Source organism: Pipistrellus kuhlii, unplaced genomic scaffold (assembly GCF_014108245.1).
Source record: "Pipistrellus kuhlii isolate mPipKuh1 unplaced genomic scaffold, mPipKuh1.p scaffold_m20_p_8, whole genome shotgun sequence".
Lineage (NCBI taxonomy): Eukaryota > Metazoa > Chordata > Mammalia > Chiroptera > Vespertilionidae > Pipistrellus > Pipistrellus kuhlii.
In genome coordinates, this window is record NW_023425584.1 from 29,984,871 (window position 1) to 30,008,521 (window position 23,651).

At 36.5% G+C, this 23,651-nt stretch overlaps 1 protein-coding gene and 1 non-coding gene across 4 annotated transcripts in view; both read left to right on the forward strand.

Annotated features, from left to right (window-relative positions):
• The first annotated feature begins 2,020 nt into the window (after positions 1-2,020).
• CDKL3 (cyclin dependent kinase like 3) overlaps positions 2,021-23,651 on the forward strand; it is a 32,863-nt gene continuing 11,232 nt past the window's right edge. The window contains exons 1-8 of one of the 3 annotated variants that reach the window (XM_045576687.1): positions 2,021-2,733; positions 3,140-3,319; positions 7,494-7,688; positions 10,283-10,461; positions 15,541-15,653; positions 17,494-17,633; positions 20,523-20,611; positions 23,482-23,635. In XM_045576687.1, coding sequence (XP_045432643.1) covers positions 2,605-2,733; positions 3,140-3,319; positions 7,494-7,688; positions 10,283-10,461; positions 15,541-15,653; positions 17,494-17,633; positions 20,523-20,611; positions 23,482-23,635 — 1,179 coding nt within the window. In that variant the 5' untranslated portion in view covers positions 2,021-2,604. The remainder of the gene's footprint in view (positions 2,734-3,139; positions 3,320-7,493; positions 7,689-10,282; positions 10,462-15,540; positions 15,654-17,493; positions 17,634-20,522; positions 20,612-23,481; positions 23,636-23,651) is intronic. The other 2 variants (XM_045576688.1, XM_045576689.1) reach the window with 2 other exon arrangements.
• On the forward strand, positions 20,797-20,902 carry LOC118712001. The gene has a single exon (XR_004985928.1). It is a non-coding gene; the product is annotated as a U6 spliceosomal RNA (small nuclear RNA).

The window sequence follows — 23,651 nt, forward strand, 5'->3', positions numbered from 1 at the left end:
TCCTTTGGTTGGTTCAAAAGTTTGTCAAATTTAGTACATAAAATGATGGGACAACCATTTTTTTTTTTTATTGAAATATTGAATGCTGAGACCCATACAAAGTAAAATGCCCTGAACTACTTCCTTAGGGGCATTGCAGTGGGGTTTCCAGGGTTGGAAATTATGGGCAAAGGTAAAAGAACGGTGTAGATTCAGATCTGGGGAACGGATCATGGAGACATGAATGGGGATTTTATATCTACCCTGGATAACTCATTTCAGGTCTTCCACACTAGCTTTTTAGATGCAGATGTACCAGAAATGCTCCCCACAGCTTCAGGCAGGGCTGGGAGAGGGTAGGAGAGCAGCTCAAAGTTATTGACTCTGGTAGAGCACCCTGAACCTTTTCCTATATATTAGGGTAATTCTTCAGCCCAAACCAGAATGAGAGAGTAGGATGAGGGCCTTAGCATTGCCCCAAACTGCCCATAGTTCAATGGAACCAGAGAGAGTTAACTTTCTCCACTTTCCGGGTATCTCCTGGACAAAAAAAGGAGCCACATACTAAAACCAGCAAATTTAGGGGAGGCCTGCATGTCAAGTTTTACAATCTCAGAGACCTGAAGTAGCCATAGAGAAGGGTCTGAAATGAAAACTTCCTAAAAGGGAGCCATGGAAGGTAGTCATGTCCTAGGCCTATTGTCTTTTTGCATCTATGATAACATACCTTTTTGTCAGAGTAATCCCCTTTTTCCAGACCCCTGGGGCATAATCTCGCACCAGAGCTTGAGACCACTGAACCCCTCATTGTTATCTTTTCTCCACATACCATGATTATGTACTGTAAGTGTTCCATTATCCTGAACCCACCAATGTAAAAAAAGTATTTGAGTCTCTGATATACTTTTTATCCAATCTCGGAGATTTCCTCTATCTGAGTTCTATCTCCCTAATCACCAATGGATTTCATATAACCCCCTTACATTTTCTCCTTTGATTCTGATGAATAAAATAAATGGTAAAAGTTCCATTTTTCAGGAACATTTTCTCAATCTGAAGAGAAATTTTGTTTCCTGGCAATTGTCGGTTAGGCTCAAATAAACTCATAAAAATTCGGGACCTTCTTAAAACACCGCGGGACAAATTGTTAAAAATCGGAACTGTCCTGCCAAAAGCGGGACATCTGGTCACCTTACCATACTGTGACAGTATTAGAATAAACACTCATATGATTCAACCCAGTCTCTGTTTAATTGGATCAAGTAGTGATAGGCAGCCGGCATCCATTGGTCCCAGCCCAAAACCATTGGTTGTTCAGTTTCAAAACCATGACCTGATCAGCATGGCTCAGTGGTTGGATGTCGACCTATGAACCAGGAAGTCACTGCTCAATTCTTAGTCAGGGCACATGCCCAGGTTGCAGTCTCAGTCTCCAGTGGGGGACGTGCAGGAGGCAGCTGATCAATGATTCTCTCTCATCATTAATGTTTCTCTCTCCCTTTTTCTTCCTCTCTGAAATCAATAATATATTAAAAGAAAAAGATAACCATGACCACCTCTCCCTTCCCTCCCACTCTTCTCAATATAAATTTAGGCAGCATTGAAACGTTTCAGAAGCTTTAAAAATACCAATTCCTTTATCCTTTCTCATTTAAATTAGGGTCTCCGGTGGGGGGTCTTTTTAAAAGCTCACCAGATATAATTTTAATATGCATGGTGGGTGGAACCAACTGAACTAGAATTTATTGGATAATGGTATTTACTCATTTAGGGAAACAGTGAGATTTGGCCCTTTAACATTTAATTTTATTTTTACAGACAAAAATACGTGAAATCCCTAAGAAAGTGGGCACTAGTTCCAGTGATATCCTTGTTTTCCATTGGAGGCTGGAAGGCCAGCAGGACCTCATTCTAGTATTAAGCAATTAGGTAACAGCTTTCCTCCCCTATACCCTAGTTACTAGTATGTTAATCCACGTGTGCTAGAACATGTTGAAATATTTCCTATCCCAAAAAGGAAGTTTTACAGTTTTGACACACAGTTTTCTTAAAAAGGATAACTATGAGCTTAAAAAAAATAATTTTTAAGCGAATTGCAGAAACGTTCTTGATGTAAGAAGCATCTTTCCATTTTAAGGATGAAATGTGGACAACTGAACCCAAAATCGTCTATGAACTATTTACATAACTAGGTAACTTAGAAAACTACAATTACACTAGACTTGCTTTGAAGTCTCCTTTTTCAAAAAGTCTCTACTAAATGACACCAGCCATCCTTTTAGGACCCAGCAGAAGCGCAGGTGTTCTCTAGCCCGAGGACTCATGGGAGGCCGGTTGGACCAGCCTCCGCCGCGGTTCCTCTCTTCCAGAGTATTTGCCGTCATTCACGCCTCCGTCAAATTGCTGATGCACGCCCCTCCACCCCCTGATCTCCACCCTAAACCATCTTTGTGAGGAGAACCCAATTTGATCCCCACTTCCAGCCCTAAACGAGCTTCCACTCAGGGCACACATGGAACTTGTCTTTTCCGCTACCTCTCATTCCTCTTCCGGGTCAGGCCAGCCAGGCCTGGGTTCCGGTCTTGCGCACTAGGCTCCGAACGCGAGGCCGGCGGCCCCGTTGCCATGGGAGCGGGTGGTGGGGAGCCAGTGGGACTACGCGGGGCCGGACCTTCGGGGCTACAGAATGGGCTGAGGTGGTGGCGGCTGCCCGGACGAGGCCGTCTGCCGGTCGTGGGGTGCGACACCGATCCGGTACCCTAAGATATCTGCTTTGAGAAGTGGGCAGGGTCGAGGTTTTCTGGAGTTCCTGGAACTGGCCTGCGGGCCACTGCAGTATTGCGGTACCTCCTATTTGACGGGCATGACCGGAAGTGTGAGGGTAACCCTCCGCCCCGTGGATTGTGACGTGCAGTGAAGGAATCCTAATACTTAGTGTTGACGGGAATGACCGAGGCAGCAGGAGGCTCCTGAGGGCTGGAGCCCCACAAGTACACCTGACTGTCGGGCTGGCAGTTTCCAAAGACAAACGGTGTCTGTGGAAAAGATTCCTATTTTTTTCTGTTTCTGTATTTTAAAGTATGGGTTTATTGTGGAACTGCATTATCCAACTTCAATAAATATTATTAAAATGTTTAACATTTTCTTTATTTCTGTGAAGAAGCAGGGCTTAAGAATGGATAAGTATGAAACTCTTGGAAAAGTGGGAGAAGGAAGTTATGGAACAGTCATGAAGTGTAAACATAAGGATACCGGGCAGATAGTGGCCATTAAGATATTTTATGAGACACCAGAAAAATCTGTCAACAAAATTGCATCGAGAGAAATAAAGTTTCTAAAGGTTTGCTTCTTTTGCCTTAATTGCTCTTTAAATTGAGAGAGAAATAGTTATGGAAAAAAACTAAAGAATATATCGGTTAACACATGTATTAGGACAGGTGATAGAAAAACAAGTGTGATACCCTATCCGTAGTCGGCAAACTGCGGCTCGCGAGCCACATGTCGCTCTTTGGCCCCTTGAGTGTGGCTCTTCCACAAAATACCACGGCTTGGGCGAGTCTATTTTGAAGAAGTGGTGTTAGAAGGAGTTTAAGTTTAAAAAATTTGGCTCTCAAAAGAAATTTCAACCATTGTACTTGTTGATATTTGGCTCTGTTGACTAATGCATCTGCCGACCACTGCCCTACCTAATTGTCCACATTTTGTAATTTTATAGAGATACAAGATCTTATGTATACTATAACAAAAGTTATATCAAATATTGTGAAATAATTATTCTGAAATATCCAGATATATTATTCATAAAAATGTGTACTTTGTGCAAGACATTGTGCCAGATGCTAAGACTATAATGAGGTAAAAGACAGTACCTGCTCTTCAGGCCTTTTATTATTTAATCAGAGAGACAGGAGGACATATAATACTGAATAAAAAGTGGCTCATAAGAAGTGCCAAGTGATTAACACCAAGTCCTGTAGGGCAGTGATGGTTTCTTGGAAGAATTGGGACATGACTTTAGCTTTAAATGATGCATAGAATTTATGTAAGAGGGAGAAACTGTTGTATAATGCCATAGGTTAGTGGAACAGCATACGCTCAGAGAGGCTAAAGCAGGACAAAGATAAAGAGCAGAGTGGAACACGAGCCAGTTTGGCTCAGTGGATGGAGCCTCAGCCTGAAGACTGAAGGGTTCCACGCTTGATTCTGGTCAGGGCATGTACCTCGGTTGTAGCCTCCTGACCCTGGTTGGGGGCATGCGGGAGGCAACCAATCAATGTGTCTCTCTTACATTGGTGTTTCTCTTTCCCTCTCCCTTCCACTCTCTCTAAAAATCAATGGAAAAAATATCCTCTGGTAATATTTTTTTTAAAAAGGAGCAGAGTGGAATGGACAAAGAGCAAAGGCATTAGCCCTGTAGAATTTTCTGGACTGAAATAGAGGTAGACTTAGAGAGGTAAGTTGGATGTAGGTTTTTAAGTATTTAAAAAATATATCTATTTTTATTGATTTCAGAGAGGAAGGGAGAGGGAGAGATAAAACATCAATGATGAGAGAGAATCATTGATCGGCAGCCTCCTGCTTGCCCCGGGCATGTACCCTTGAACAGAATCAAACTTGGGACACTCTATCCACTGAGCCAAATCAGCCGCGGCAGTTTTTAAATCTTGTCTTTTGGGCTAAGGAGTTAAAATTTGAATTTGTGAAAGGACAAAGGTTTTCAATTTAGAGTAAAGAAACTATAAATACAAATGTGGCACTATTTTTTAGAAAAGATTGGAGGACTCCGAGAGTAACAATAGGGAGGCCTGTTATGTGAATTTAACTCAGGAATACTGGTGGATCTCATGAAGAACCCTACAGGATTATGGCAATTTGAATGGAAAATAAAGTTAAAACATGATATACTGCAAAAGAAGACACAAAGATTTCTTTGAGGTTCAGTGAGTACTGCCATGGAAGTTTGAAACACCCCAAGAAACATAGTTTGGGAGCTAGTTCAGTTTTAGAAATTTGTTGAATTTGTCCCAGTCAGTTTGGCTCAGTGGAGAGAGCAGCAACCTGCAGACTTAAGGGACCCGGGTTCTTTTCCAGTCAAGGGCACATTCCTTGGTTGAAGGTTTGATCCATTCAGGGCACTTTCGGAAGGCGATCAATCTATGTGGATCTCTCATATTGATGTTTCTCTTTCTCTGTTTCTCCCCCTCTCTTCCACTCTCTCTTAAAAATCAATGGGGAAAATATCCTCAGGTGAGGATCAACACAAAACAGAAAGAAATATTGTATTTAAAGTGACAGGAGTACATTTAAGTAAAGTTGGCCAGTGGGCTCTTAGAGATGGGGAACGATATCAGGAGAGATCAGGGCAGAAGATAGGATAACAGGTGAGCCTAGGGAAAGTACTCCTGAGTGTAAAGAAAAGAGCATTAAGACCCCTTGGTGCTTGTGTACAAAACTAGTGATTTAAGTATATATGTATTTTATAAATTAGAATTTATCTAGATGCTTTAAGGTTTATGACTTTGACAACGTAGTCTAAATGTTTTGTTTAATGAAGAAAACAGATACTCTGTTTACTCATTTTATCTGACACAAAAGTAATATTATTCTATTTCTTTGTAAGTGTATATTAGGTATGGTGGATCAATTAAAAATAGAAGGAATATATTAGGTGTCTGTGTATTGTTGGAACTGTTCTATTTCTTGACAATGAAAAGGAAAGTTAAAGTCAGTAAAGATGTTATAATTTTGTGTAAGATACCAGTCCTTATTCTGATGACCCAAAACATAATAATACTGTAAGGCAACTATTATGCACTGTAAGTGAGTAATCTGATTAGAAGAAGACCTTTTCCCAGGTAATACCTTTCACTCTTTCTATTGCATTTAAGCTGATTGTTTTTTCTACTTAGTAATTTTTAAAAGTCAATAATGTCATGACAAGAGCACAGGGATGAATTTGAATGTTATAGCTATTACAAATATTATGCAAACTATTTTGAAACAGCTTAACTATTTGTATTGGTTTATTTCTTATAGAATTTTTAATTTAACCTAATTCTACAAGAGATATTTCTTGGATTAGATAACAATTCCTAGTTTAAAAAGATAGTCATAATGACTTAATTTGAACTAAATTTTTATCTTTTAGAATTTCACTAAATGACAGTAATTAGTGAAAATATCTGTATAAAAGTTGTCTAGTAATGAAGGAAAATAAACAGCTTGAAAAGGGGTAAGGGCTCATTTCTAGGGGTTTCATGATTTATTTGAGAGTGTACCTAATTCCTCATCCCTGGGGATCTTCCCTAATGATTATTAATTTCCATTAACCCTTCGCTGCTTTTGCCTTTAAAATAAAGACTGGATAGAAAACCCATAATTTTCCTTAGTTGAAAGATTAATGTCCAAAAGCAGTCATTTCTTTTTGCTACTGCCAGCATGCTGTTGCAATAGCACTCTGGCATCTTGCTCACAAGGAAAATTGGGAGCAAAAGTAGGAAAGGCATCTGGCATTGTATTTTGACATGTTTTTCTATTAGTCACATTTTAAGGTCTGGTTTACATATTAATACAGGTAAGCAGAGAAATTGCTAATATCCCCTCAGAACAAAGGCAAATAATTTTTATAAAGTATATTTTTCTAATTAATCTAACATTTATTTTAGCCAAATAAATATTTTTGGTCATTTGAAAAAGTTAAATATCTCAGAGTTTATTGTAATTAAGTCAATGTGTTACAAAATAGAATAAGCAGCATAAAATATTAAAATGTCATTCCTTTTTTAAGTTCATGCATACCATTTTTTATATTTTAAAATTATTATACCAGTCTAAAAAGATGTCTTATTGCTTAATAGAATAATAGACTATTATTTTATTCAACTAGAATAGCATAATGCTTAATGGGCTAGAACAAAAATGTACACACAAATAATGGTATATTTATGTAACATCCTTATGGCTATAAATAGGTATTTCACATATCTGACAGTTTCTAGATATTCTGATACTCTTTTGTTACAGTGTGATTAGTTTATAATGTCCCTCCTGGAACTTAGATTTTACTCTCAAGAATTTAGGATCAAACTCAAAGAATAATTTATACACATTCAGATCACATACTCAGTAGCATTGAACACAATGCTCATTTGAAAATATAGGGACCTTTTAAATTTCAGATGTTAAATTTAACCATAAATCAAGTTAAAAGATAGAGATATCTCTTAGCAGCATACCAAGTTGCGTTATAATACATTAAATTATTTTATTAAAAATCAAGCAAATGTTACTTTGAAGTAAAGCTATACATTTCCCTTTGTTCTATAAATATTATGAAATAGATTAACATTTTCTTAAAATAGGAATATAAGCAAATCATTTGGGAAGTTTCTGTTGAAATGCATGGAGAAAAGAAGCTGAGAATATTTCTGCTTCATTTAAAAATGATATAGTTGTTATATGTATAAATTATTGTGCATGAAATAATTTATTAAAATATGTTTCTTTGTCAATAGCAATTTCATCATGAAAACCTGGTCAATCTGATTGAAGTTATTAGACAGAAAAAGAAAATTCATTTGGTATTTGAATTTATTGATCACACTATATTAGATGAGTTACAACATTATTGTCATGGACTAGAGAGTAAACGACTTAGAAAATACCTCTTCCAAATCATTCGAGCAATTGAATATCTTCACAATAATAACGTAAGTGCTGCAGAATAAGCCAAACTATAAAATGTATATGAATGATAAGTGCCCTTTAAATATTGTTCTGTTTTGACTGTTGAACCTCAGAGGGAAGGCAGGGGAGTGTAGGTAGATAGAGATCAACCAATGAACTTCACTGAGCTTCATTTTCTTTATCTGTGAAATGACACGATAGTACCTCACAGGTTTTTTTGTAAAGATCAAATTAGGTAGTAGGTATAAAGTGTTTAGCACTGTATCAGAGTCAGGAATAGTCATGTTATCTGTAGTCCTATACTGCCTTGTAGACTTTAAAATGTTTTTTGAAAAAGGGAAAAAACAATATGGGCTAGACTGAGAGCAGAAGACTTCGAAGGAGAGCTAAAACTAATGTAAGTACAGTTTTGAACTGTAACTAAAAAAGAAAATATATTCAGATGAGAAATCACTATAATAGAGGAAAATCTGGGCAGGGGACATCAGAGAGTGGCAATAAGTGCACTTACAGAGATAGGAAAAGGGAGCTAAGATTGCACACAAGTACCCAGGCAAGAGGTTTGTCAGAGGCTTGAAATTCATCCTGAGGAGTTGTGGAAGTATTGTAAAAATAGATCAATGTAGTTGTATAGATGGTACCTTTAAGATGGCCCTAACATATTACCCTAGGTTAATTTTTTTGGCCATTTGTGGAGGAAGACGAAGGCAGAAGAGCCAACACCAAAGACATAGCAATTAAGTTATATAAACAAACAAAAATCCCAGATTTCTGTCACTGAGATGTCTTCACTTGTGCTATGATACTTTTCCAGTGATGAGAACACACATCATTGATTTGATAAAGTTTTAAAATGCCTTATTTGTTTTAAGCACTGTACTGGGCATGGTAATATAGCTTAAACAAGACATATATCTTGCCCTCATGGAGCTTACAAGTCTGGTGGGAGTTACAAATATTAATAAATAGGCAATTAATAATATAGCCTGACAAATATTGTAATGGGTAAGTGCAGAATGATGTGAGAACAAATGGAAGGAACATCTATATAAACATCACAAATGCATAGATTACACAAATCCTGGAAAACTGGGAAACTAATATTCTAGGGAAAGAACTTGTAGCCCTAGCCAGTTTGGCTCAGTGGATAGAGCATTGGCCTGCAGACTTGAAGGGTCTCAGGTTTGATTCTGGTCAAGGGCATATTCACAGGTTGCGGGCTCGCTCCCCAATCATTGATATTTTTATCTCTTCCTCTCCCTTCCTCTCTTAAATAACAAAAAAAAATTTAAAAAGAGGTTGTAGAAAGTTGAGAAGGTGGGTAGGGTTCAAATCCTACAAGGCTTTATAAGCCATTTTAAGGAGTTACAAATTTGTCATGTGGGGTGGAGCATCCTTAAAAGATGTTAAACAGAGAAGTGACATAATCACACATGATTTTAAAGTAATTCTGTGACTTCATTGTGGATAGGGGATCAGAATGAATGCAGGGAGACTAATTAGTAGTGTAATTTTCAGTGAGAGAGCTGAGGGGACTTGAATTAGAGAGAGAGATGTAGGTAGGTTAAGAGTATATAGGAACTGAGGAAGAAAAATGGTTTCTGGCTTGACCCATTTGCTTAGGGAAGTTAGTTCCCTTCACTAAGCAAAAGCAGTATTGAGAACAAATAGCTTTGGGGGCGATGGTGCATTTAGTTTTGGATTTGTTGAGTGGGACTTCTTATGGAATTCTACTCCTTGTGGAAACCAGGAGAGATATCTAGAAATAGAAATTAGACATAGAAAGTTGGAAATCACCAGTATATGGATAGTTAATAAAGTTATAAAAGTAGATGAGGTGGAGATGGAAAAGCCAGTAGTTGGGAAGAAGCCCAAGAGAGTATGGTGTCCCCATAACCAAGTGAAAAAAGTGCCCCCCCCAAAAAAAAGTAAATTAGATTTCCCAGGAAGCATGATGTATGAGAAGAGAAAACTGAAGATCAGAACCTGCATCTAAGGGATAGATAGAGAGAGAATTGGAAGAATTTAGGTCCTAGAAATCATGAATGAAGGTATGGTTGGCAACATTTTTACACTAAGATATAAAGTAAGATAATGTATTGAGGAGTATTGGTTGGACTAGCAACAATTAAGTTGTTTGATGCTGGCTCAGGCAGTTTAATGAAACATTTCAGCAGAAGACAGATTTCATTACTTTGCGTAGTAAATGATCATAAAGTGAAGAATGAGTAGAGATGATGTCAGCAAGAGATTTATTGTGAAGAAAATGAGAGAAATGGTAGTACTTGGGATGTGACATGGAGTTAAAGGAAAGTTAAACTTTTTTCAAGTTCTTTTGATTACTTTTCTTTTTAGGAATGTGATTTACCTTTTTAGTATTATACTTGTATTTTTTTATTTTTTTATTTTTTGCTCCCTGTCATTTTGAGATAATGTATGAGGCAAGAATTGAAAATGTATAACTTTAGCTTTTGCATTGTGTGGTTAATCCTTTGTATGGGGTAAGAAAATACCTTTACTGCCTTAATTAGCTAGATTTTCTCTGTATAATTTTTGAGAGCTTCTCTAGATAATGAAATCCCATTTTAATGTATTGCATCTTCTGTTTGTTTTTTAGATCATTCATCGAGATATAAAACCTGAGAATATTTTAGTATCCCAGACAGGAATTATTAAACTCTGTGATTTCGGATTTGCACGAACGCTAGCAGCTCCTGGGGATATTTATACTGACTATGTAGCCACACGCTGGTATAGAGCTCCAGAATTAGTATTAAAAGATACCTCTTATGGAAAGTATGTATATCTTAGTATCTTGCCTGGCCTTTCCCATTCACCTTTTTCTTTTTTTAACTGTGGTGAATTTGTCATCCCTACTACTGACACCCTCAGCCTTCTGCATCTGAGTTGGATTTAAGAAAGGGATACCTCTACATAGAACAGAGAGTTCTATAGGCACCTGCCATGCTGGCTATTGATGTTACCATGCTTGCCCTCTGGAGCTAAGTAGCCTAAACCCCAGAAGACCTATGCAGAATATCCCTCACACTATATCCTTGGCAGAGTTGTCTTATCTGCTTATGTTTAGCCTCCTCAGTATACAAAGGTTTTAGAATTATTTACCTCACTCTGCATGTGTTACTATAGGACCTGACAAGTGTCCTATTTTCTGGAATATGGCACTCCCTTTGCAAAGATTGACAAATAATACTTTTTAAAATTATATTGTTCTGGATGCCTCCAAAGGTAGCATGGTCTCAATTTATTGTGAAATAGTAGAAGCAGTACATGAAACAGCAATCTAATATACAAATAACGAATCTCAAAGTACATAAAGGGACCAAGTTGTACAACTAATACAACGAATGGAGAGGGATATTCTTGCATGCTTTTCCTAGAAACCATTATTCTATTCTGTTTTTATAGTAATATCTAATATATATACTTAAATCCTCACCTGAGGATATGTTTTTATTGATCTGAGAAAGAGAGAAGGGAAAGGAGTGGAGAGAGAGAAAAACATTGGTGGCTTGCCTCTTGTACATGCCTCAAATGGGTATCAAATCCACAACTTGGGTATGTGCTCTCACTGGGAATCGAACCTGTCACCTTTTGGTGTACAAGATGATGCTACAACCAACTGATCCACACTAGCCAGGGAAATAGTACCTAATATTAACGAGTACTTACTTTTTGCTAGAAACTGTTCTAAATGCTTTATATGCATTAAATAATTTAATTTTCATCATTCTGTGATGAAGGTGCTACTATTGTCCTCCTCATCCTATATAATAAAAAGCTAATATGCAAATGGTCATCATGCCCTCATGCCATCACACTGTGATGTCATGATTCATCACCAGGAGTCTGTGTGCATAGCAGGTACACACAGGTGGATGGAGATTTGATGTTGCGTGTGTCATGCAGAGGAGGTGGGATCCCCAGCTACGGCCTACCTCTCTAGAGAAGTCCATCGAGAAGCCCCTGATAGGTGGGTAGGGCCTACCACTTTGGAGCGATCAATTACGGGGCTCCCGCACTGTGAGAGGGCACAGGCCAGGCTGGGGAACCTCGCCCACAGTGGGCGAATTTCGTGCACCAGGCCTCTAGCTTTATATAAGAGGACACTGAAGCACAGAAAGGTAAACTAATTTACCTGAAGTCACTCCAAAGTACCTTTTCTACTGTATTTATCACTGATGCCTTACTCAAACTATCTCTCTGCTTCAATTACTTTATCTGTATATTGCAAATAGTAACAGGATCAGCTTCATGGAATTGTTCTGAGGTTTAAATGACTTAATGAATAAAAAACAATAAATATAGTAAATTCTCAATGAATGTAGCTCCATCAAATCTATGTCCCAGTTTTATCCTCTCTTCATGATGTAGCTTAAATTCCTTTTGATACATCCCCATTCCTTATTCCTTGCCCCCAAATCATATCCCTGTCTAAACCTTCATGTACATTGTAAGTTTTGTGCCAGTTAATATTTAATGTGACCTAGTTCTACTCTTAATTATTGTTCTTTAAAATAAGTTTCTTGCAGATAAGAATAATCTCTGTACTTCACAGAGCCAGCATTGCTTCCGTGTACATGGCAAGTTTGGATTCTGTGAGGCTTCATTCACATTGTATTTAAAATAAATTTGTTCATGAGAGTTTTTTTTAAATCTTTTTATTGTAAAACAAAATACAGATATCAGAAAACTTCACACAACAAATGTATAGCTCTACCACTAGATCAAAGAATAAAATTTTGTTGGCCACCTCAGAAGACCCTCCATGGGCCCTATTCCAATTATAACATTTTCCCTTCCCCCCAAAGTAACCATGATATTGACTTTTATTTTAATCAGTTACTTTACATGTCTTTGTACTTTATACTTTTATCACCCAAAAGTATATTACTTAGTTTAATATAGTCTTTTTTTAATCCCTAACTGAGGACATGTTTTTATTAATTTAGAGAGAGAAGAAGGGAAAGAGAGAGAGAGAGAAACATTGATGTGAGAGAAAACATCAATTGGTTGCCTCCCATAAGTGCTGTGAACAGGGATGGAACCCGCAACCTACATATGTGCCCTGACTGGGAATTGAACCAGCAACCTTTTGGTGTATAGGACAATGCTCCAATCAACTGAGCCACTGGTCCAGTGGGATTTATTCCAGAAACATGTTTGTTTGTTTGTTTGTTTGTTTAAATAGAGTGAGAGAAACATTGATTTGTTGTTCTACTTATTTATGCATTCATTGGTTGCTTCTTGTATGTGCCTTCATTGGGGATTGAACCTGCAACATTGACCTTGATCAGGATGATGCTCTAACCAACTCAGCTACCCAGCCAGGGGAATCTAGTATTTTTTTATGTCAGTTTTTTTGAGATATGACTTGCATATCATAAAATTTACTCATTTAAAGTGTACAATTCAGTGATTTTAGTATAATTACAGACTTGTGCAACTATCACCACAATCAATTTTAGAACATTTTCATCGCCTCAAAAAGAAACCTTGTACCAATTAGCAGTCACTCCCCATTTCCTCCCAACCTTTCTAGGCCCTAGCAATCTACTTTCATTCTCTATGAACTTGCTTGGTCTAGACATTTAATATAAATGGAATTATGCAATACCTGGTCCTTTAAGACTTTTTTTTTCACTTTGCATAATGTTTTCAAGGTTCTTGTGTGTCATAGCATGTATCAGACTTAATTTCTTTAAGTCTTGATTACTGTAGCTTTACAGTAAGTTTCAAAATGAGATCTTGTCTCTCTTCTGACTTTGTTATTCTTCAACATTGTGTTGGCTATTCTAGGTCTATTGCCTTTCCATATAAATTTTATAATCAATTTATTGATATACACATTGGATTTTGATTGGGGTTGCATCGAATCTATAGAGCCAGTTGGGAAACATGGAATATCTCTCCATTTATTTATAACTTCTTTGATTTCTTTAATGAACTTGTTTTTTTCACTTGAGAGTTTATCTTAGAGATCATTTTATATTAGCACACATTTAGACCTCTATCATCCTTTTTAATAGCTGAATAATATTTCATTGTGTGGTTGTACAAAATTTTATATATCCATTTCTGTATGGATGGACATTTAGGTAGCTTTCAATATTTTCTACCACAAACAGTGTTGCTGTGAAATTTTATCATTTATCTTTGTGTACATATGCAAGTAAATTATTTTTTTAGCCACCGCTTTATTCCCAATAGCTAACCTACAGAATGTATATTTAAAGGTAGATTGCTAAAATAGAATTTGCAAATCCATTCAGTAAAATTTTTATTGAAAACTTCTATTTTTTCCAATGCATGAGAAATAATAAATCTTCTTTATGGATAAAGAACAAAAAAAGTAAGTTCTATGCAGTCAAATGCAGATGGGACTTATATTTTGGGCCAGGGGAGTCATGGCAGAAATGCAGGCCAGAGGATTGAGAGATGATTCCATAGAAAGTACTTCGACAGGGAACAGTTGTTTGTCCTGTAAAGAGATTGAACTCAATCACATTTTTAAACTCGTCATTTTAAATAATCTCAACTTGTCCATTCCCTAGCGTTGTTCTTTTTCCTTTATAGCTTGCCATGCAGTACCAGGAAGTGGATTTCCTGAGGAACTGAGTTAAGTTCCATCTCCTTTTCTTCTTATGCTATTGAGTCTTGCAACTGGCAGTGGAGGGAAGTAAAATAGACAGTGTCTGGTGCCTTATCCACCCCTCATATGTTCTATTTGAAGTTTAGTTGTGTGTGTTTTTTTGACTCATCAGTGGTAGGATATAAAATGTGGGTAAGTTATTACAGTTTTTAAAAAAAACATAATTTCCCCTTTACATTTGTTAACCCTGTTAGAAATAAGACAAGACCCAAACCAGGGGTCCTGGCAGAATTCAAAGGATACTCATGAGCCAGATAACTGCAGAAATAAAGATATTTGCCTTGCTATCAGGCTCACGAGTAAATTTTAAAGATAAATTTCTAGGAATAAAGTTATTTGGTCAAATATATATACATTTTTATCTTGGTAGCTTTTTCCAATTTTCCCTCCAAGAAATTGTGTAAGTTTATATTCCTAGAACAGTACATGGGAGTGTTTATTTTCCATAGCCTCACCAACAGTTATCAATCTTATAATTTTTAATCAGTTGTATCAGTAAAAAAAAATAGAGCTCATTGTAGTGTTTATTTATATCTCTTTCTGAATGTGACAAGATTTTTAGTTTTTACTTTTTAAATACAAGATAATTTTATTATCTAATTCTAATTCATAACCATTTATATACTAGTATATAAAAGCCCAGTGACTGGAATAGCAGAACAACCAGAATAACTAGATTGACTGGTAGCTATAGTACACTGTGGCAGCCAACCAGCCTGATCCGGGCCCAGATTGGCCCACCCCTGCCAGCCCGGCCCCCAATAGCCTCCCAATACCCCAATCAGGGGTGGGACCAGCCAGCAACTGCCTGTGGCCCCTCCCCGCTGCTGGCCTGGCCTGATGGGCCTCCCTTGGGGAGGACCAGCTGGACCCCACCCATGTACAAATTCATGCACCAGGCCTCTAGTTTATCATAATGTTATGTATAAGTATTTTAAACAATTTTAGAATTAGTTACTTTTTATCTGGACTGCTACATAACTTCTCATGCAGTTTAAATATAATCTATTTAGTGATATTAGTAAAATGTGATAATATTTAATGTATATACTAAAGTTGCCATATGCTATTACAGTGAATTTTTAAAGTGATACCACTTATCCACTCTTTTTTCTTTGTCCTTAACATTATTTTAAAAGTTGATTTTAGAAAAGATATCTTATGTATTTCTCTATGAAAAAGTGGTTGGTTCTTATCTGTTTCAGACCTGTGGATATCTGGGCTTTGGGCTGTATGATCATTGAGATGGCCACTGGAAATCCCTTTCTTCCTAGCAGCTCTGATTTGGATTTACTTCATAAAATTGTTTTAAAAGTAGGTAGGTAGATATTATTAATATGTACTGTTAAATGCCTAAAATAAGTACTTCCAGATCAAATTTGCTTGATTTTCAAATTTAGTTTTCTCACTATAAGAACCGGGAAGCATATTCTTTTGATAGATGCAACAGATGCATGCCTTGAGCTGATAAAAATAAAAAAAAATAAAAAAAAGAGTAGAAAATTCTCCTCTGTTATTACAAATAATATTTTTTGCCAGGATGCAAATAGGTTAGTACAATAGGAATCTTCTTCAATTTGTTAGAATATTGTTTAAAATTTTTGGCTTCTATAAAGATTTGCATATCTTGCTATGCCTGCATAGTTTAGTAGTTGAGCATCGATCCAATGAACCAGGAGGTTATGGTTTCTGGTCAGAGTACATGCCTAGGTTGTGGGTTCAGTCCCCAGTGTGGGCATGCAAGAGGCAGCTGATCATTCATGTTTCTATCTTTCTCTGAAATTTAAAATAAAGAAATAAATATTTGCATATTTAAGACTTTTAAATAATAGATTTAATTTAGATGCTTTTTAAAAGCACTTGGAGATAGAAAGTCAATTATTTGCTGAGAAAACTTTTTTTAACTATACTAGATAACCAAATAGCTAAATAACTTATTCAAAAATATATTTAATGAAACCTGAATTATTTGATTATCTGTTTGAACAACAAGCATTTTGATGGATATCCTTGCTCATGAATTTTTCAAAAATCTCTTATGTGTATGTATGTGTGTGTATATATATATATATATATATATATTTATGAATGAGGCAGCTGGATGAGCCCTTTTTGTGGTAGGGAAGCTATACATAAACATGTAATTACAAGATCATGAGAAAGGTTCTGTGAACAACTATAAAAACCATGAAATATGGATAAATATTGATTAAAGATATAGTTCAGAGCCTTAAAGCATCACACTTTTTTGTGTCATCTTTAATATACTGAGATTAATGTTAGAAGCAACCTTAGAGATGATGGGATCCATTTTGTCTTTTACAGATGAGGAAACCAAGGCAAAGAGAGGGAGGAGAGTTGCCCAAGGTCACAGAACTAGTTGCATAGCCAAACTGGTACTATCTAGAAATTAGCTCTCTCCACTCCTATTTATAGTTCTACTACTACTCTATAGCCTTGTTTTTTTCTTTGCAATATCTAAATAATTTTAATATGTTAGCTTTTCTGAGTAAGGCTTTTTTGATTAACAGTTGCTAGTTAATCCATTTAGATACTCATATGAAAATATGTAAAAGTTTGGATTTGTCTTTCCTGACAGCATTACATATTATGTATTTTATTTTGTAAAAAGAAAACTAACCTGGTCATTTTACTTTCTGTACTGTCTATGTGCTATCAACAGATTACTGGGGAAACTTTAACTTTTATGCTATATTCAGATAGTTCCTTGTTCAACTTAAAAACCACTGTAGCTTAGTGGTTTGAGTATTGGCCTGCGCACCAAAGGGTCTTGGGTTCAATGTGTGTAGTCAAAGGGACATGCCTGGGTTGCAGGTTCAATCCCTGGTTGAGGTGTGTGCAGGAGCAACCAATGTGTGTCTCTCACATTGATGATGCCTGTCTGTCTGTCTCTCTCCCCCTTCCTCTTTCTCTCTCTCTCCCCTTCCCTTCCTTACTCTTTCTAAAAATAAGTTGAAAAAATGTCCTCTGGTGAGGATTAACAAACAAAACAAAGCAAAGCAAAACAAAAAGTAAAATAATTAAAATAACATAATTGTTATTATCTCTTTTTAGTAACATAATAAAGAGCACATAGCAATTTGATTATTTTGATTTAGACTAATTCTGTGTTTTCTTATATATTTTTCTCTTTTTAGGCAATTTGACACCTCACTTGCAGAATTTCTTTTCCAAGAGTCCTATTTTTGCAGGGGTGGTCCTTCCTCAAGTTCAACACCCTAAGAATGCAAGAAAAAAATACCCAAAGCTAAATGGATTGTTAGCAGATATAGTTCATGTATGTTATGAGATTAAGGACTTGTTTCTGGGAAATTTGCATAAGTTATAATACAGTTTTAGGATATTACTTCAGTGAAATTCAAAAAGGATTCATAAAAGTAATGGTATCTGTTAAAAGTTACTATATTCCTGTCTTTGTGTTTAGCTCAGAGAAAATAAAATTCCTAGACTATTAGAACTGAAAGCCACCTAGGATAATCATGTTTATTATTTTTAGTTTATCCCAATTTTAATGATAATTATGGATACTAGAAATATTCTAAGGACTTACCATCTTTTAATTATAACCATCTTTTAATACCCAAGTTAGGGATCTATTCTATGTACAGTGGTATTCTAAGGTATCTACATGGCTTTGGCAGCTGCAGTTGTAATATTGTTTGAGGACACACCAATGCCAAAATGCAACTTGAATTGGAGGGAAAAATTTTATAGCACTTTTAAATTATTTTAAATTTTAAATTTTGTTTCAAAGTAGGTAATAAGTATACCAATGCACTCACTGCAAAGTTCAAAAGGTAAAAGAGTTTAATGTGAAAAGTAACTTCCTACTAATTTCTTTTATCCAGCCAATTTTCTTTCCCAGCATCAACTAAGGTACCTTATTACTAAATTATACCTCTTTAAAAAAAAAAAAAAAAAAGGTGGTTATCTAAATTTCAAAGCAAGTACAATGCAGTGTTTATAAAAAGGGACTCTGAAATCACATAAACTACATTTAAAACCCAGCTCTATCACTAATTAGCTATGTAACCTTGGGCAAGTCATTTAATCTCTGTGCCTCAGTTTACTAGGCTATAAAACATTAACTATTTATTTTCTGGGGCTAGAGGATTAAATGAGGTAATAGTGGCAATGTTTTGAGCATAGGGCCTTGAATAAGCTATCAACAAATGTTAATATTGTTGTTGATGTTATTTAGATAAACTTAAACATATGTGATATCTAAAGACTATTCTTGAAGGAAAAAAAAATATTTTATTGGTACCTGGAGACTAGAATTTATTAAGGATCAGATTTGTTTACTACATTTTCAGTTTAATTTCTTTTTTTATTTCATAGTTTTAATTATACACAAAATATATAATGATTATAGAAAAAGTAGAAAATACATGATTAAAAAAAAGAGAAGTTAAGATTTTTTTAACTCCCATAATCCAGGAAAATATTACTTTTAACATTTTAGTTTATATACTTATAGACTGCCCAACAAATATATGCTTAGAAATTTATGCTTTTTAAGTGCTGCCTTTGACTACAGACCTGATACATGTAAACCTCGGCTCTATCAGTTTCCAGTCATGGGAGTTGCGGTACAATGGGAAATATATACAGTCATGTGCCACATAACATTTTGGTCAACTACAGACTTCATATATGGTGATCCATTAGGATTGTAGTGGTGCTGAAAAACTCGTAGATTGCTAACCTAGCTGAAAAATGCCTACTGATGTTATAGTCATTATAAGGCCAGATCATAGCACAACTCATTACTCATGTGGTTGTGGTGATATTGGTGTAAACGAACTTACTGAGCTACCAGTTGTTTAAAAGTATAGCACATAAAATTATGTTCAGTACATAATACTTGATAATAAATGACTAAATTACTGGTTTATGTAAAAAAATAGAAATTTAAGCTTTTAAAAAGGTATCATACTTTACACACTATTATGTAACCTGTTTATCTTCACTTAGCATTATATTATAAACATATTACCACATTAGCAAATATGGAGCTACATCATAATTTTCTGTAGTTGCATAGTATTTCATTGTATGACTATACCGTAGTTTATTTAGTTGATCTTGCAATTTTGGACATTTGTTTTCAACTACAATGAACATCTTTTATATCTGTCTTTCTGAATTTGCTTTGTTTTTATTTAGGATAAATTTCTAAAGTGTGAGTAGTGGGTGAAGGGTTTATACTTTTTAGGATTTTTGTTGTATTTTGCTATTTTTTCCTCCAGAAAGATTTTACTGATTTATACTAAAGTTTTCTCATGTAGCATTGGATATAAATTCCCACTCTTAATCTAGCATTAGATGTTCTAATTTTGAAAAATATTTGCTGATTTAATAGACTAGAAATAATCTCTTTTTTTGGTGTTGTTAATCCTCACCTAAGGATGAGTGGAGGAGAAGGGGGGAGCGGGGTTAGAGATGGGGAGGTGGAGGAGAGAAAGAAAAAGAGGGGATCAAGCCTGCAATCCAGGTACATGGGTAAATGCCCTTGACTGGGAATTGGACGCACAATCCTGCTGGTTTGACTCAGTGGATGGGGTGTCTGCCTGTGGATTGAAGGGTCCCAGGTTCGATTCAGGTCAGGGGCATGTACCTTGGTTGCAGGCACATCCCTTATGGGGGGTGTGCAGAAGGCAGCTGATCGATATTTCCAACTCTCTATCCCTCTCTTTTCCTCTCTGTAAAAAAAATCAATAAAATATATTTTAAAAAACAAAACAAAACAAAACAAAAAACGCAACCTTTTGGTGCATGGACCGGCACTCTAACAACTGAGGAACACAGGCCAGGGCTGTCTATTTAATTTTTAAAAAAAATATATTTTTTTTTTTATTAATTTCAGAGAGGAAGGGAGAGGGAGAGAGATAGAAATATCAATGATGAGAGAGAATAATTGATCAGCTGCCTCCTGCACATCCTACCCTGGGGATAGAACCCACAACCTAGACAGATGCCTTGACTGGGAATTGAACTGTGACCTCCTGATTCATAGGTGGATGCTCAACTACTGAGCCACACCAGCTGTATGTTTAATTTTTAAAGGAACTGCCTGTTTGTTTCTCAAAGTATCATATTTTACATTTTTCCAAACCAGGCATGTTTCTAAATTTTCTGAATTATACTTGTTTTTATTTTCTAGGCTTGTTTACAAATTGATCCTGCTGAGAGAATATCATCTGCTGATCTTTTACATCATGAGTATTTTACTAGAGATGGATTTGTTGAAAAGTAAGCATTTTGAGTGAATGTAGACTTCTAAGTGTTTTATATTAGGAAATTTTACTAATATGAAAATTACTACATAGGTTATTATTACACAACAGAAAAATCAATTTAGTGAAAACTTACTGAATTCCCATGCTGACTAGGTATATTGTAGACTTATAGGTGTCATAATAATAAAAATGATTTCAGTGCTCGCTTCAGCAGCACATACACTAAAATTGGAACAATACAGAGAAGATTAGCATGACCCCTGCGCAAGGATGACACAAAATTCATGAAGCATTACATATTTTAAAAAATATTTTAAAATATAATTGCAAGTGTTGGCGAGGTTGCGAAGAAAAAGGAACCCTCGTGAACTGCTGGTGGGAATGCAGACTGGTGCAACCACTGTGAAGAACAGTGTGGAGTTTCCTCAAAAAACAAAGTTTTTGACCCAGTAATCCCTCTCCTAGGTATATATCCCAAGAAACTAGAAACACCAATCAGAAAGGATATATGCACCCCTATATTCATAACAGCACAATCTACAATAGCTAGGATTTGGAAACAGCCTAGGTGCCCATCAGCAGATGATTGGATCAAAAAACTATGGTACATCTACACAATGGAATATTATGCTGCCATAAAAAAGAAGGAATTCTCATCATTTGCAGCAACCTGGATGGAATTGGAGAACATCATGCTGAGTGAAATTAGCCAGTCAATGAAAGAGAAACACCACATGACCTCACTCATTTATGGATAATAAAGAACACTATAAACTGATGAACCAAAAGATAGATATAGAGACAGTAAAGCAACAAGCAGACTGTCAAATTACAGTGGGGAGGGTAGGGAGATCTGGGGAAGATAAGAGATCAACCGAAGGACTTGTATACATGCATATAAGTACAACTAATGGACACAAAACTCTGGGGAGTGAGGGGGGGCACAATGGTATATGTACACAGATAATAATTTAATAAAAAAATGGGGAAAAAATAAAAATAATTGCAGTTAACATTAATTACACAGTTACTATATCCTAGGATGTGTGCTAAATTCTTCACAAACATTTGTAATGGTCATCATTGGCCAGAAATAACATTAAATAAATAATCAGTGATTTCTAATTACTTTTTTCTCATTTGGATCTCTGACTCAGAATAGTCTGTTTTTTTGCTATTCTGCTACCATCTCTGATCTATACGTTAAAATTAAGATTATAACATAGAAAGTAAGAGCTTAGAAAATGTATGGGTTGCCGAAACCGGTTTGGCTCAGTGGATAGAGTGTCGGCCTGCGGACTGAAGGGTCCTAGGTTCGATTCCAGTCAAGGGCATGTACCTTGGTTGCGGGCACATCCCCATGGGGGGTGTGCAAGCGACAGCTGATGGATGATTCTCTCTCATCGATGTTTCTAGCTCTCTTTCCCTCTCTCTTCCTTTCTATAAAAAAATCAATAAAACATATTTAAATAAATAAATAAGATTATAGCCCTGACTGGGAGAAGTTGACCTCCAGGCCAATTGACTGTGAGGACGAGCTGTGACTAAGGTGGGAAGGCTATTGTATAGGAAACACCCTTATAGAGCAGAACTTGCTTCAATGGGACTTTGGTACTCACTGAGTCTGCCTCTTGAGTGTTGCTTGTGGATGTGTAGAGTTATACTGGTAATCTGCTGTGGCCTAAAGCTGCACTGGCTCTAGGGCCTCCTGGAAGGTGCAGTCAGACACTGCCTGGGGCCACCTGGCAGGAGCTACAGAGGGATCTTCAGATGGTTTCTATTGAGGTATTTGCTATTTGTATTGAACTTGGAGGCCAAGATAAGGCCCAGCTGTGAAGCAAGGCAGGCTGGTGCTAGTGCTGTTTCTTAGGCCCTTTACTGATAGGTTTGGGGCAAGCTGTCATCAGCTGCAGCTTTTTTGAGAGATTTTAGCAAAATCTGAAGTCTGAGCCATACAGGCCATTCATATGGAAAAGCTGCTGTAAAATAGCTTGGGTGGAGCTGCAAATTGGATGGGGCAGGGTCTCAGGGAATCCCCAGGTTGGAGCAAACAGTGTGCTCCGGGCTAATGGAGAATCAGACGTGGCTTCCAGTCAGCCCTGAAACAGGGAGGTCCCAGCACAGGAATGATGACCCCTGAGAGTAAACCCATCTGGGAGAAAGCCAACCCTGAGTTTCTGCCCAGATGCTAGGTAATCCAGTTCCTCCCTGTATTTATCTGGGTCCCACTGGCACTGGAGCTCAGAAGAAGCAGGACCAGGTAAGTTTGTGTTCAGGCCCTTTAAGGGAAACACCTGGAATTCCAGTAGCCTCAGTCACAATCCCTACTGGTTTTTACAGCCTGTAGTTTTGGACACTTTCTTCCCAGCTCTGGAACATTGAGCTGGGGGTCTGGTGTGAGGCTGGGATCCCTTGCTCCTCATTGATAGCCTCATGATTTAAAAAATGGCACATGCGGGTGTCCCACCAGCCTTTTCCCTGCCTCTGCCCCCTTAATAGTCTCAATGAGCTTTCTTCTTTACTTCTCTAGTTGTAGGACTTCTATTCAGCCAGCTTTCAGGCAGTTCTGAATGAAACTTGTTCTGTATTTTAGTTATAATTTTGATGTGCTTGTAGGAGGTGGCAAGTACAGGCAGTTACCTGTATAGCCATCTTGGTTCTTGCTGTAAAAATATTATATAGTGAATTCCCATGGTAAAACTGAAAGATGGGTCTTTATCAGGAAGAAATTTGTATTAGGTAAATAAATATTGGACTATTTTGGGCATATATTCTTGATTATTCTGAGGTTGAAATGTAAATTAATTGATTAAATGGTCTATTAAAGATAAAATTACCTACATAAATAACAAGGTTATTGGTTAATATTGCTTGTTTTATCAGATTCATACCAGAACTAAGAGCTAAATTACTACAAGAAGCAAAAGTCAATTCATTCATAAAGTCAAAGGAGAATTCTAAAGAAAATGAACTTATGAAAGATGAAAGAAAAACAGTGTATACTGATACACTTCTACGTACTTCACTTTTGGGAAAGGTAAAAACTTATTAGT